This window comes from Lontra canadensis, unplaced genomic scaffold (assembly GCF_010015895.1).
Source record: "Lontra canadensis isolate GAN:19392208 unplaced genomic scaffold, GSC_riverotter_1.0 scaffold1, whole genome shotgun sequence".
Classification (NCBI taxonomy): domain Eukaryota; kingdom Metazoa; phylum Chordata; class Mammalia; order Carnivora; family Mustelidae; genus Lontra; species Lontra canadensis.
In genome coordinates, this window is record NW_022630995.1 from 4,998,399 (window position 1) to 5,014,393 (window position 15,995).

Genomic DNA, 15,995 nt, shown 5'->3' on the forward strand with positions numbered 1-15,995 from the left:
CGGCAGCAGCCCCAGCGCCGGGAGGCCAAGGCCAAGGCCGGGCTCGGCGCCGCTCTCGGAGTAACAGCCGCGGCTTCGGAGGCTGTGGGGGCGCAGCTTCCTCCGGCGGGGGGCCTTCGCGTCGGCGGCCGCGGCCGCGGGGCCTCTGCTGAGCGCCCGGGGTCACCGTCCGCGAAGCCCGGCGGCGCGGCCCTCGTCCCCCTCCCCGCCCGTCTCCCCGCTCCCGTCAGCCGTCCTCTCCGCCGCCGCCTCTGCTGTTCCTCAGGCGGCCCGGCCCGGCCCGCCCGCCCCGCGTCCCCTCCGGCCGGTGCCTCTCCCCCCCGGCGGGCTGCCTGCATGTCTTTGCTGCCCTCAGCCCCGCCGCCACCGCCGCCGCCGCCTCCCCCGCCGCCGCAGCACCAGCACCAGCAGCAGCCGCCCCGCCGCCGCCGCCGCCGCCGCCGCCCGGACCCCGGCGCGCTGAATGCAGGTGAGGAGGGGGCGCAGGCCCTCCGCGACCCCGGTCCCGCGCGCCTGGCGTCCCCCGCCCCCCCCCGGCCCGCGAGCGGGGTCCGGGCCCTGCCTGTCGCGGCGGCTTCCCTTCGGGGCGGGCGGGAGCGAGGCCCGCCCGTGGGTGTTTGTGTTTGCGTCTGCGGCCGCGGCTCGGAGGGGAAGCATCTGTGGGGGCCGCGCGCGCGCGCGCGTGTGAGTGTGTGTGTGTGTCCCGGCCGCGGGGAAATGGCTGCTGCTGCTCCTCCCGGGCCAGACGGAGAGAATGAGGTAGAGTGTTTTTGTGCCTCCAGTACACCCGGAGTGCCGGGAAGAGCCGCGCGTCCCCGGGGACATGAGGTGGGAGAGGGACAAATGCGCGTGTGGGTGCGCGAGTCGGGACTCGGGCGGGCGGGCGGGGAGGCGGCCCGGGGACCCAGAGCGAGTGGGTGTGTGTCGGGCGTGGGGCTGACCCGCGTCGCTGTCGGCGGCGGCGGAGGTTCCGGGGTGTGTGTGTGTGTGGGGGGGTCCGCGCCCAGGGCCCGGGACTCTGGGGGCGGATTTCGTGTGTCCGGGACCCCCGAGTGGCGTGGCCCCCCGGTGTGGCGAGGCTCCGGGTGCTCGCCGGTGGGAGCTGCCCGGCCTCGGCCCGGCCGGGGAGGGTGAGTGTGCGCGCGGCGGGCGCCGGGCGGCCGGGCCGGGAGAGCCGCGGGTCCGGGCCGCGCCGCTGAGCCCGGGGCCCGGCAGGAAGCGCGCCGGCCTGCTGCGCGGCCTACCCGCCTCGGCGCCCGCCTCCCGCCAGCCTCCCGCCAGCCTCCTCCGACGCCTGCCGGGACGCCTCCCGGGACGCCGGGCCCGCGGGGGCCCAGCGCGCTGCCTCGGGCCTGGGCAGGTGAGGGTCGGAGGCGGGACGCGCCGATCGCCGTCGCCTCGGCCGCCTCCGCGTCTGCTGAGGAGAGGCGAAGGCGTGTTTTGGCGTTGGAGCTGCCAGCCCCGGCCCCCGCCCGCGGTGGGACCCGAGGGAAAGTGAATGCAAGCGGTGCCTCTCGGGGACGCGCGGCTCGAGCTCGCCGCTTCCGTCTTTCCCCGGAGGCGGGTGGAAGGCTGAGGCGGGCTCGCCGCCCGCGTCGCGGATGCTCTCGCGGGGAGGTCCGTGCGCCGCTTTTGAGGGGAGCTTTTCCTTGCGAGGCGGAGGAAGCAGGGGAGCCCGGCTTCCCGGCCGCCGCGCTGGGGCCCGGGCGGTTTTGTGCGTTCGGAATGGTTAGATCTGCCTCCTGGGGAGAGGCGGGAGCGCGCCGCGCCGGGCGGGTCGCGCGGGAGAGGAAGTTCCCGGGGCTGTCAGCGGCCCCGACCCGGCCGGGTTAGCGGCCGCGACGGCTGTGTCGGGGGAGCCCGGCCGAGCCGTGCGCGCGCCGGCAGCCGGCACTACGGTTACCCCCGCGCTTTCTGTCCGGGTCTTCCGTGTCCGGCCGGAGCGCGCGGACCAACAAGTGTCGCTCACCGTGTCCGGAACCCGAGCGAGTAGCCTTTCTTGTGGACCCGGTGTGTGCTCTCGGAAGGCCGCCCGACCGCGGTCTGGGCGGCACTGGGCTGTGAGGACACGGCTGCCGGGAGGTGGGCAGTGCCCCGTGGACCCCAGCACAGATGCTTTCGCGAGGTTCCCGCTCATCTGCTGTACCGCGCCCTCCGTCCGTGTGCGCGGACTGAGCTCGTGCAGCTGCAACCCCGGCGTCTCGACCAGATGATCTTTGCGGACCGGGCTCTGCGGAGTGGCCGGCAGCTCCGGTTCCAAACCCGGTCTCCCAAAGCGTGCCAGGCCGCTCGCTGGGAACGCCGGCGGAGGGACGCGGAGGAGCGGAGAGCTGTCCCCCGCGACGACTGCGGGAGAACAACGTAGGTGGCTGCGTGGGAAGACGGGCTTGTTTCACAGGCCTCGGAACTCTGGCTGGGCCACTTTTCCTAGCTGTTTGACCTTAGCAGGTCTGCAGACCTCAGTCATCTGCTCTGTAATAAGGAGATAATACATTTATAGTAAGGTTGTCCTGAGGGTCGAATGAGAAGACACGTTTGGCACATAGTAGATGCTTAGTTAAATATTCCTCCTCCTGCAGCCCTGGTTGTGGGCACCGGAAACCGTTTGTAAGTCCAAGTAGCCATCTGACAGCTGAGAGCAATTTTATGTAACTGTAGGTTAAAAATCAAGACAATAGAACATTTCACAGTCCTTTGGTAATATCTAAGTTATATATAAACAACTTTTAATGTTGTATTTTTTGTCTTTCATAGAAACGAGACTGTTACTAAAGTGGCCTAGTATATTAGTTTATAGAGACTATCTAGTCATACTTCTTGTTCCCCATATTTTTGAATAGGCTATCTCTCAGTTTCACTGCTTTTTATGAATTTTGGCTATATACCCCTAGAAGAAATTGTTTACACTCTATGTAGCACATATATTCCAATACAATCAAGCATTAAAATGGATCAAGAAACTAGAGTCTAATTTACCTTTATAGATTCACAAAGAATAGTGCCCCAAAAATTGCTGTGTAATTCTTTTAGTTCACATTGACTGATTTGGTAAACATAAACCTCTTCGAATATTTTCCTGAATGGTTTAAGGAAAAATCCTCAGTTTTCAATAGTTTTTCATTTTTATTCTGTGTGGAGTAGTAAATGTGCTGTTCATTTAATTTTAATTGTATTCTGATGGGAAAAAATAATGGAGTTTAGTGTAAAGGCAATGGAGAGGTTAAGAAAGGATTTTTTCTTTTTTTCTTTGGTGAAGGCAGGGTGAAGAGAATGTGGGAGGAGTTTCATTGGGTTAAGTTTGTACTATCTCTGTTTACTGATGACACGTTTCCCAGTTAGGCCTTATTTTTATTTATATCAGCAATATTAAACTTTAAAAAAATCTGTAAAGTACTAAAATTTTAACACTTTTGTGAAGGATAGTAGGGAGAACTTTATTAGAACGCAAAATGTCATGGTTTTACTAAAGTATGTGTCTTCTGAGTATGTGTGCATTTACAACAAACAGAATTATCTGCCATATGGTTGTATTTGAAGGAAGAATTCTTACCTTAAGAATTATAGATGGTAATAAAAGTAAAGAAATAGATACACTGAAAATATGGATAGTTTTTAATACTTTAAGAACTATAAAATAGAAATGAATTTTGCCTTTAGCTAGATATTAGATATTACAAATTAGACATTTATGAATTACAATGTTTTAAAATACTTTGTATTTTTTCCCAAATTTTTTAATTTGGAAAATTGAGAAGACATTTCTTTGTAATCATGAAATCATGAAAATATACTGAACTAAAATATTAAGACCTGTGGACAGTAAAGTTTATTAAGAGTGGAACTTTTAATACTGTCATTGTTTAAAGTAATTATGTTACAAAAAAATCAAGGTGGAAAATTGTTTAGATTTTAAAATTTAGTGTTACTTAAAGGGCTTTTAAACAATCCTTCCAAAATAACCCTTACAAATGTCTTTAATTAGGGGGAATTGAAATACTTCAGACTTTGTGCATGTCTTACTTTGGATAATGCTAATTAGGTAATAAATACACCAGAATTTCAGTGGCTTAACAGATGTAAGTTTGTATTTTGCTCACATGTAACAGTTCTCTGCAGGTGTTCCTGGTTAGCAGGCTTGTGGCTTTCCTCCATGTGGCGTTTGAGGGACCCACACTCCTTAACATCTATGGCTTTGGCATTCTTGAGGGCCTTGGAGCCTTGAATGTTACTTACAGGCCATTTCTTAAGAACTACCAGACTTAAAGTGACAAACATCTGCCCACATATGACTGGTGAGAATTTGTCTCAGAGCCTTATTTGAATGTGAAGGGGATAGGAATGTAGTCCCCGGATGGTGGACAGTTTAGGGCATTTCATGATGTTGTTTTAGATGGTAGCATATATTTATGAAATTATGTCAGAAAGGTGAGTTATAATCTTAAAAATTGCTTTCCATCTTCAAAAAGTAAAATTGGGGCCGTGGAGGTAGGAGGGTGAGAGAAGGAAGGAGTTAAAGCCACAAAGGAGGAAGAGCTCTCTTCTATGAGTTTGAATGACAAGTGAAATCTATCTGTTTAAGGATTCAGATTTTATAGAGAACATAACAGTTGGATTTTATAACCTTCAGTAGGTCTCTCCTTTACTATCTAGCTATCAACTGTCATTGTGATCTGCTGGGTTCTGGCTCCTTGAGTTTTTCTCTTTATACTTTGAAATCAGTTGACCTCAAATTTCAATTTCTGGTTTAGGGTTTCATGGGAAACACGGTTTTGAATTCTCACTTTCTCTTTAAGATAAATTATTATTATTACTTTATACTTTAAGGAAATATTTAGGTGGACCTAACTTGTTTTATTGTTTGCTGTAGCTGTTCTTATAATTCTAGAGTCATTTTATTTTAAAGATTTTATTTATTTATTTGTCAGAGACAGAGGGAGAGTGAGCACAGGCAGACAGAGGTAGAGGGAGAAGCAGCCTCCCTGCCGAGCAAGGAGCCTGATGCGGGACTCGATCCCAGGACGCTGGGATCATGACCTGAGCCGAAGGCAGCCGCTTAACCAACTGAGCCACCCAGGCTGACAGAGATCACAAGTAGGCAGAGAGGCAGGCAGAGAGAGAAGAGGAAGCAGGCTCCCTGCTGAGCAGAGATTCAGGGCTCGATCCCAGGACCCTGGCATCCCAGGACCCTGACCTGAGCTGAAGGCAGAAGCTTTAACCCCCTGAGCCACCGAGGCGTCCCTCTAGAGTCATTTTAATTAATATATGCGAGATTTCCCTGAGAACAATAAAATCGAGTAAACAACAAAGGTTTAATTATTAACTTGTGCTGCTGTTTCATGATAAATGCTACAACTTTCTTTGATTAACTGTGCTGACAGTGAGACTCTAATATATTAAATCAATTTTATCTCTGGACAACTTCAATTTTAATTGAATCATAACTTATTCTTTCATTACCTAGCATTATTGTAATGTGAAACCTTACCTCTATGTTCTCCCTCACTTATTTTTATTCTGAACAGTTTGGTTAAGTATCTGAGGAGTTTAATATATATCTGTATTCCTCCAATGGAAGATTTTTGAGTAGTCTTGTTAACTTCTCCATGGTACAGATTGTTAATATTTTGTATTTTGAAAATTGACGCCCTTATTTGAGGGCCCATTCCATATCCATTATTATACTCGGTTCTAAAGTATGAAAGAAGTAGAAGACTTGTAAAGCTTGTAGGTTATGCGGAAAGGAGATAAAACATATAATTTAGTTATTTCAAAAACAATGAATGAACAAACCCAAGTCTCTACAGTATAAACTGTTTGTAGACATTCTGAGAGAGAGTAACATGAAATGGAATGGTGGGTGGGCCAGGGACTACTTAAAAAATTGAAAGGGTTGTTTTTTTTTTTTTTTTTGGTAACAGCTTTTTTGAGATAGAATTCACTTAAACCATAGAAGTTGCCCATTTAAAATATGTAACTCAGTGGTGTTTAGTATATTCACAGTTTTGCAGCCGTCATCTTAATTTTAGAACGTTTATATCACCTGAGATATAAATCCTGTATCCTTTAAGAATACCCTCCCGTACACCTATACTGCCATACCCTTATTTCTGGGCAATCACTGATTTGCTTTCTGACTATATATGTCTTTTCTGAACATTTTGTACAAATGGAATCTTAACGTAATGTCTTTTATTACAGGCTTGTTTCACTTACCCCATTTTCATGGTTTCTTTTTTCTTTTTTTTTTTTTTTTTTAAGATTTTATTTATTATTTGACAGAGAGGGACACAATGAGAGAGGGAACACAACCAGGGGGAGTGGGAGAGGGAGAAGCAGGCTTCCTGCTGATCAGGGAGCCCCATGCGGGGCTCAATCCCAGGACCCTGGGGTCATGACCTGAGTCTAAGGCAGACACTTAATGACTGAGCCACCCAAGTGCCCCCATTTTCAAGGTACCTCATTCTTTTTATGGCTGCATAATATGCCATCATACGGATATATATTACATTTTGTTTATCAGCTAATGGACATTTGAGTTATTTCTCCTTTTTGGCTATTATGAGTAATTCAGTTATGAACATTCATAGACAAGTTTTTGTGTACATAGTTTCAGTTTTCTTGGGTATATGCCTAGGAATAGAATTGCTGGATTGTATGTCTCTATGTTTATTTTCTCTTTCTTTATTTTTTAAAGATTTTACTTTTTTAGTAATCTCTGCACTTAGTGTGTGGCTCAAACTCACAACCTTGAGATCAAGAGTCACATGCTCTACAGACCAAGCAAGACAAGTGGCCCATGGTGCCTCTCGTGTTTAAACTTTTGAGGAACTTCTGTTTCCCAAAGCATCCTCACCATCGCACGTCCCTACCAGCAGTGCATGAGGGCTCCAGTTTCTCCACATCCTTGTCAACATTTGTTACTATCTTTTTGATCAAGGCTCTCCTCGTGAGTGTTAGGTAGTATCTCATTGCAGTTTTGATTTTCATTTCCCTGAAGAGGCTGAGTGTCTTTTCATTTTTTTATTGGCCATTTGTACATATATTTTTTGAGAGGTATGTATTCATATCCTTTGCCCATTTTTTGTTTGTTGTCTATCTTTTGATCACCGAGTTGTAAGAGTCTTTTATATATTACAGACACAAATATTATAGATACAAATATTTCCCCAACTTGGTGAGTTATCCTTTCACTTCCCTGATGATGTCTTTTAAAGAATAAAAGTTTTAAGTTTTGAAGAAAGTCTAATTTTTTGTTGCTTGTGCTTTTGATGTCATGTCTAAGAAATTATTTACTAATCTAAGGTTGTAGAGATATATCCTTCTGTGCTAAGAGTTTTTCATTTAAAAAAATTCATAATTTTTTATAAAGATTTTTATTTATTTATTTGACAGAGAGAGATCACAAGTAGGCAGAGAGGCAGGGAGAGAGAGAGGGGGGAGCAGGCTTCCCGCTGTGCAGATCGCCTGACAAGGGGCTCGATCCCAGGACCCTGAGATCATGACCTGAGCCGAAGGCAGAGGCTTAACCCACTGAGCCACCCAGGTGCCCCGAGTTTTTTAGTTTTAACACATATTTAAATTTTTTGATCCATTTTGAGTTAATTTCTGCATATGATCTGATATAGGGAGTCTAACATTGTTTTTTGCATATAGATACCCAGTCCCAATACCATTTGTGTAAAAGACTGTTCTTTGCCTATTTAATTGTCTTGTCATTTCTCTCAAAAATAAATTAACAATAAACAGAAGGTTTATTTCTGGACTTAGTTTTATTCCATTGATCTCTTTGATTTTCCTTATACCAAGTACTGTCTTGACCACTATAGCTTTGTAATTGAGAAGGGGGAGTCCTCCAAATTTGTTCTTTTTAAAGATTGTTTTGGCTGTTTAGGGTGTTTCCTATTTCCATATGAATTTCAGGATCACCTTGTCAATTTCTGCAAGGAAGCCAGCAGGAATTTTGATGGCAGTTGTGTTAAATCTGATCAATTTGGGGAGCATTGCCGTCTTAATAATACTAAGTCTTCCTACTCACAAACATGGGATCTTTCCATTTATTTATTTTCTTTGATTTCTTTCAACAGTATTTCGCAGTTTTTAGAGTCTAAGTTGCTGCATTTATTCCTAAATATTTTATTCTTTTAGATGCTATTATAAATGGAATTGTTTTCCTAATTTTTTGAAGGGGTTCATTGCAAGTGTATAAAAATACAATTGATTTTTGTCTGTTGATCTTGAATCTTGCAACCTTGCTGAGCTTGTTTATTAGGTCTAATATTTTAGTTCATCCCATCGCATTTTCTGTGTAACAAGGGTCATGCCACCTGTAGATAGTTTTTACTTCTTTTCCAATCTGGACATGTTTTATTTCATTTTCTTGTCTAACTGACTTGGCCGAAACCTCCATTACATTGTTGAAAAGAAGTGTGAAGAACAGATATTCTTGTCTTGTTCCTGATCTTGGGGGAAAGCATTAAGGCTTCCACTATTAAGTATGATGTTAGCTGTGGGGTTTTCGTAGATGCTCTTTGTTAGGTTGATGAAGTTCTGTTTCTAGTTTGTTGAGTATTTCTCTCATGAAGGGATCCTGGGGTGTTAGGGTTGAGTTTTGAGGGATATGAAGGAGGGGATTACAAAATTGAAGATACTCTGTCAAGTCATGTGGTAGGTAATAATGCTTAACTTGTTTGAGAAAGAGGAGCTAGCTTTCACCACCTCCTTTTCCCTCTCCCTTACTGCCTTCCTTCCCTGCTCCTTTAGTGTCCTCTAACTGCCTTCCCATTGCAGTTATATATGTATGGATGGATGTGTATGCCATCCATATATGCATTTGGAGGTCTCTTAATTTGAAGATTTTTATGGATGATTCAGCTTTCTTGAGGAGTGGAGAATATTGTTTCTTTTGAAAAACATTTAGTAAAAACTTTTTTTTCTGATTACATTGGTAGCTAGTTTGGTGGGAGACACAGTTAAGCAGAAAACTAAATCATAAATGAAGAACTAATCATAGGATTAAAAAGATGGAAACACATTTTTGTAATGATTGACTGTATGGTTAATGAAGAAGTCCATATTTACCGTGAATCTGTCAACTGACTTTTTCCCAAAATATTTCAGCATGAGTGGTTTTGTTTTTTAAGTTTTCTAAAAAAAAACTTGATAGCTTTCTTGAGAAATTCTGTTCTGCAAAGTAAGGTTATGTTTCATTTGAAGTGGTGATTACCCTTTAATTTTTGGAGCTTTAATTGTGTACATTCTGATTATATGTATGTGTGTGTGTGTGTGTGTGTGTGTGTGTGTATATTTTAGATTTTACTTATTTATTTGACAGACAGGGATCACAAGCAGGCAGAGAGGCAGGCAGAGAGAGGAAGGGAAGCAGACTCCCCGCCGAGCAGAGAGCCCAACGTGGGGCTCGATCCCAGGACCCTGGGATCATGACCTGAGCCGAAGGCAGAGGCTTTAACCCACTGAGCCACCCAGGCGCCCCCAGATTAGAAAATATATTTTGAAAAGATTTATTTCTCCTCATGTTATACATTGCAGAAGTTAAATAATTTTGGGTTAGCCAAGAGTCTTCCTGTTTACAAGTCAGAATTAGAAAGTGGTAATAGATTTTTTGTTTTGTATTCTCTTTTGTAGCAGGATGTATTTCATTTTTTTTCCAGACCACATTAAAATCTCATTACAGATTAAAATGTATTTTTATTTTTTTTTTGAAGAATAGTTCACTTTGTTCTGTGAGGGACTCATTCGTACTGAATAGATGCCAGGTGTTTTGGGGCTTTCAGATTGTTTATTAACAGAAGAAAATAGTGACACTAATTGGCGACACAAAGTTGAAGTTACAGCACTTTATCTTCTTATATTCATCTTTTGCAGAGAGAACCTCTGTCTGTAATCTTACAGTTTAGAATCTCTTTCCCTTCCCACGTTACTTAAATAGATTCCCTAAATGAGTAACCTAGATCAGTTATGTAATACCAGTTACAAATACTACTAAGAGAATAGAACTAAATATAGGGATACTAACTGTAATGTCTCTCTGTACAATGACTTTCTTGAGATCTTTATGTATATATTCATTGCCGTCTGATCATAATGTTTATATTTAAGGCCAGAAAACTGGCAAGAGTGTGTCTGCTGTAGGTTCCTGTCAGTGCAGTCTTCTGCGATTTATGCAATAATATATTGTGAAGATACAGAATATACAGAATATGATCTTGAAACAGCACAAGGATTTTAATCACTTTAAAGTATATTTTACTTAATAAATATTAAGTCTGTACTGGCTACGAGCTGTTGTATTCAGGGTTCTGGGCAATAAAGTTTGGAATGTAATCTTTTTTTTAATTTTTATTTTTTTAAAATTAAAAAAAAATTTATTTGACAGAGAGAGATCACAAGTAGGCAGAGAGGCAGCCAGAGAGAGAGAGGGGGGAAGCAGGCTCCCCGCTGAGCAGAGAGCCCGATGCGGGGCTCGATCCCAGGACCCTGAGATCATGACCTGAGCTGAAGGCAGAGGCTTAATCCACCGAGCCACCCAGGTGCCCCTGGAATGTAATCTTTTTTTTACTAAGAAATGGAACAGATATTTATTGGACTGCTGAGATCTAAGGATTGTGAAAAGCCATCCCCTTCCCTTAAAATAGTAATCTGAATTAGTTTTCATGAAAATCCTGTGGAGTATGATTATCATTCATTAGGTGGTTAATAATGTGAGCCCTTGGATCCTTCACTTCCTAGCTCTTGGGGAAACTCCCTTCTCCATATTTCAGTTTGCTCATGTGTGATGGGAGATAATGATAGTTCTTGTCTTGCAGGGTTGTTGTGAGGATTAAATCAAGTATATCTATAAGATGCTTAGAACAGTAGTATGTGGCACATCCTTAGTAAAAAAACAAAGCTTAGAACTCAATATAATTTAGCCATTTCTGTTTCTTATTATTAGGATCCATACAAGTTAAAAAACAAGTCCTAAGTATTGGTGAAATCAGTGTTTAGAATAGGATCTGTTGGACTCCAAAATACTTACTCTTACACTACTTATAAGGGATCTAAGCCCCCAATAAATAGAAAGTCTAAGCAGAATATGCTAACTAACAAAGACCATTAAGTGCTGTATCATAATCTACAAGGATGAAGACGAGGTAGAAGTTGATCTCTCCGTATGGTTAGGAGGAGGAAGGAAAGGAAAAAGGTAGTGGACACTGTAGCATCCGTCTTGCTTGTTCTCCCAGCATCCATTATTGCTTCTTTAACTTCTGCTTCTTTGTATACACTGTCAACAGAGAAATCATTGCAAAATTCATTTGACGGTGGTTAAGTTTTCTTAAAATCCTTCAGTAATAGTAATAGTTACTATTTTTTGGTTACATCCTATGTGCTAAGGACAGGAGTTGGTGTTATGTAAAGGGCCTTACGTAGTAAATATTTTGGCCTTGTGGGTCACATTAAGATCTCTAACCTATATTCTTTGTTTTTTATTTTTTATTTTTTGTAGTTTTAATTTTTTTTTTTACCAATACTTTAAGATCGTAAAACCATTCATTGCTGGCAAACCAAGCTGTAGTTTGCTGACCTCTCTACTAGGAGATTTACATGAATTCTTGTTAGAATCCTGGCAAAATTTATATTATTAATCCCCGTTTTATAGTTGAGCATACTGAAGCTCAGAGAGGCAAATTTGATGAACCGCACATAACAAGGAAATGATAGAGCTCAAATTCAGATTTAGGTCTTTGGAATTCCTAAACCTGTGTACTTTCCAGGATATCCTGCTGCTGCTTATTTTTTTTAGAAGGAAGTGGAGATTTCATAAGATTATGTGTAAGACCCATCATGATCTTGTCCTACTGTACTTCTCCAGTTTTATCATTTTATTACTCCTCTCTCCTGAACATACTTCCTAGGCTTGCCATGCTGAGTGAGTTACAGCTTGGTCTATGGTTTGTATGTGCCTACAGTACTTTACACGTGAGGACCTCATTAACTTTTTAAATAATTTACCTTATATTATTCCTACTTGAGAAATCTTGCTTGATGATACTTCAGTCTTTGTTTTACGTTCTTTCTCTGTGCTTTACTAGCATCTTGTGCATTCCTTTTTCATAACCTTTGCCATATTGTCTTGTATTTACTTGGCTTCTGTTTCCACTTTTCCATTAAACTGTGAGTTTTTAAGGGCGGAGATAACTCCATGTGTAGCCCAACTGTTTGTAGGGGTTAAACCCCTACTGTGTATCAGTGTACCGAGTGTTTAGTATATAGTAGAGTCTTAGTTACTGTTTACTAAATGAATGAATAATCAAATGGGATTGCAAATGGTAGAAATGACATCAACAAATATGTAGTAGGAGAAAGGCCAAGTCCAGCTTCAAGTATGAGAGGGAAATTGAGTTAATTTCTGGTTAACTTCCAGAGCTTCAGTGACAATAAGGAGGCTGATAAGGCAAATTGGAACCTGATTATTAGGGAGGGGTTTGAATGCCTAGGTAAGGAATTTTAGTTTTATCCCGTGTTCAACACTAGAGCAGCGGGTGGTCTTTCACATCTATAAATTGAGATTCTCTTCCTAATGCCTGAATTTTGTTACAATGTTGTTTTAGATGATACTTTATAGAACATAGCTATATATTACTTTTGATTAATAGTGCAAGTATGGTTCTAGAATCTCATAATTACCAATATGACTGTTAAATGCACTGGTAGCATTGAGTGATTTTGAGCAGGTTGGTGGCAGTTTGGAATAATTATTTAAGAAGATTATATGGTTGAGGTATGCAGAATCAGTTGAGATTAGAATGGAAGGAGGGAAGCTTTTTTTATTTTTTTAAGATTTTTTAATTTATTCATTTGACAGACAGAGATCACAAGTAGGCAGAGAGACAGGAAGTGAGAGAGGAGGAAGCAGGCTTCCCACTGAGCAGAGAGCCTGATGCGGGGCTCGATCCCAGGACCCTGGGACCACGACCTGAGCCAAAGGCAGAGGCTTTAACCCACTGAGCCACCCAGGCGCCCCGGAAGCTCTGTTTTAAAGAGTTAAAATGTGAAGTGATAAGTCAAGAAATCTCTTCTCAGTTGGGATAGCTAGAGCTTTTAATAAAGTGACAGTGGTGATTCAGTGAAGGAAGAAGTCAGAGATGACTGAGAAACCAGAAGACAATTTGGCAGAGACAATTTGGGGAAGAAAATTATGAATTCTGTTAGACAAATTAATTAAAATTGGGATGATTTCTGTTTTTCCCTGGATTTAGGCACTAATTGCTTTATGCTTGAATAATTAGAATATCCTTGTGATTGGTGGCCCTTCCTGCCTCTAATGGATGAGTGGTATATTTGGATATAGGTGAATGTTTGGTGGCATGGACCCTTTGGCAGACTGGAGACGGCTGTGGAGCCTTTTTTAGAATAATGATTTTAAGTGAATGAAAGAAAATAAGATTAAAAAGGAACCTGTTACATTAAAGTAGTAAAATTTATAAAAAATTTGTGATATATGTGCCTCTTTATCAATACATTTAAATTGCAAGATCTAGTAGTGAGTATAATAACATAATTTTGAAGTAGTGGTACGTACGGATGATATTTTGAGATATCTGTAACAACTGTAATGTGATACGGAAATATAACTTGTGTTAGTGACCAAAATCATAGGTACTGCTAATATCATGGCAGGTGTCTTAGCTCTAATTAAAAGAGGTACTATATTTTCATTAGACATTAATGAAAATGGTGATGTAATTTATTTCTTACGCAAATTTATAGATTTCCTGAGGTTTACGGACCCCCCAGTTTAGTAATCTTTTGCTTGTATTTCCTGGTTTCCATCTATTTTGTGTATTTTTGTTACAGTACTGCCCCTCCCCGCAATATTTTTTCATGTCTGCTTTTGGAAATACATGTCCTTATATAAAAAAAATACTGAAGAGCATAATTTCCTGGTCATCCTATCTCATTGCAATCAAGACTGTTAGTAGTATTGAACCATTGTCTGTTTCTGGGCAATATGTGTATATAACCCAAAAACATATATAAGTAGAATGATTCTGTATACTGTTTTTTACATTTGTTTTCTGATTTAACAGCATATTACAGTCATTTTTTTCCATCAATAGATATGAAGCATTTTTTAAAAAGTGAGAGATCACCATAATATTGAAAATCACTGTTTTAAAATAAACACTTCAGTGGTTTTAGTATTTCACGGTTGTGAACCATCACTTTTTTTTTTTTTTTTGGTGATCTATCACTATTAATTCTAGAACATTTCCATCACCCTCAAAAGAAACCTTATCCTTATTAGCAATTCTTTTTGGCCTATTTCTTCATCTGCTGGCAACCACCAGTCTACTTTTCCTCTTATGGATTTGCCTATTCCAGGCATTAAATATAAATGGAATCATACAATATGTGACTTTTTGTGTCTGGCTTCTTTTCACTTAGTGTAATGTTTTTAAGATTATTTCATGTTGTAGCATGTAATAGTATTAATTTTTATGGCTGAGTAATATGCCGTCATATGGGTATATCATATTTCGTTCATCTGCTCATTAGCTGATAGGGTTGTTTCTACTTTTTGGTTATTATAAATAATTCTGCTATGAACATTCATGTACACATTTTTGTATGGACATCTGTTTTCAGTTCTCTTGGGTATATACCTGAGAGTGTAATTATTGGATCGTATGGCAGTTCTACTTTAATTTTTTGAGAACTGATAAACTTTTTCACAGCTGCAGTGGCAGCATTTTACATTTCCACACATTATGCTTTCTGAGGGCTGAAATGTAATTCATTTATTGATGTCCTATAATTCAGTCCCCTACTGATTGGCAGTTTATTTCCTTATCTTGGACATTTATCAACACTCATGCAGAGAAAAGATTCATACATACACTTCACACTTACTTGTTTATTTATTTATATTTATTTATTTATTTTCAAGAGGGAGGGGGCCTTAGAGGGGAAGGGAGAGAGAGCATCTTAAACAGTGTCCACACTAAGCATGGGGCCCAGTGTGGGCTTGATCTCACGACCCTGAAATCACGACCTGAGCCCATATCAAGAGTCAGATGCTCAACTGACAAAGCCCCATAGGCTCCCCTTTCACACTTTTTTAAAGGATAAATTTCTAGATGTGGACTTGCTGGATTAAAATGATTGCACATTAAAATTTTGATACATCTTGTTGGGTTACCCTTTAGAAATGTATAGAACTATATTCACATCAGCTGTGTAATGGGTGCCTGTTTCCCAAACGTATATTATTAATCTTTCCTATTCTGATAATAAAGTCATATGTTTTTTAAAATTTGCAGTTATTTGATTAGTTGGGGGGCTGTATTTCTTTTCACTTTTTTTGAGCCAGTCTTTTGTGGTTTGCCTGATCATGACCTTTACTCCCAATATTTATGTTGGGGTGTTTACATTTTTTTCTTATTGATTTGTAAAAGCTGTTTATATTTTAGAAACATTACCTCATTTATCCATTATAAATATTACAGAGACTTTACTCCCATTTCTTTTTGATCTTCTGACTGTATGACTTGGCTCTTTGCCTTACAGACATTAATTTTTTTTGTATCATTTAATCTGTCATTCTTTTGTTTTTATGGTCTTGAACTTTAGAAAAGTTTTCTGCGCTCCAAGATTGAAAGATTATTATTCTGCATTTTCCTCTATATATGTTTAGAATTAAATCTGTCACAGTTTAGTAGAAGAATCTTGGATGTTGTGGTTGGAGTCATGTTTCTAGTCACTTATTAACAATGAAGTGTTGGATGTTTTACAACCTCTCTGGTCTTTGGCTTCCTTATTGGTAAAGTGGGAATAACACATAGTTTTAATTTTAGTGACGTTAAATGTGATAATGTGTGCATATCATCTAGCACAGTATTTGAACACAGGCTGGGCATTCAATACATGTTTTCTTACCTCTCCCACTCAAACTCTCTTCCTTCAACCTATTTATAATCTGATTGGGAAGATAGGGA

General features: G+C 41.7%; 1 protein-coding gene across 4 annotated transcripts in view; it reads left to right on the forward strand.

Moving 5' to 3' along the window:
• Positions 1–283: 283 nt before the first annotated feature.
• CNOT6L (CCR4-NOT transcription complex subunit 6 like) overlaps positions 284–15,995 on the forward strand; it is a 117,662-nt gene continuing 101,950 nt past the window's right edge. The window contains exon 1 of one of the 4 annotated variants that reach the window (XM_032883681.1): positions 284–469. Coding sequence is in view for 2 of the 4 variants with exons in the window: in XM_032883430.1 (XP_032739321.1) it covers positions 755–759 (5 nt within the window). In the remaining 2 variants the exon portion in view is untranslated. Of the gene's footprint in view, positions 470–739; positions 760–788; positions 829–3,947; positions 4,293–15,995 lie in introns of those variants that run through there. The other 3 variants (XM_032883430.1, XM_032883342.1, XM_032883497.1) reach the window with 3 other exon arrangements.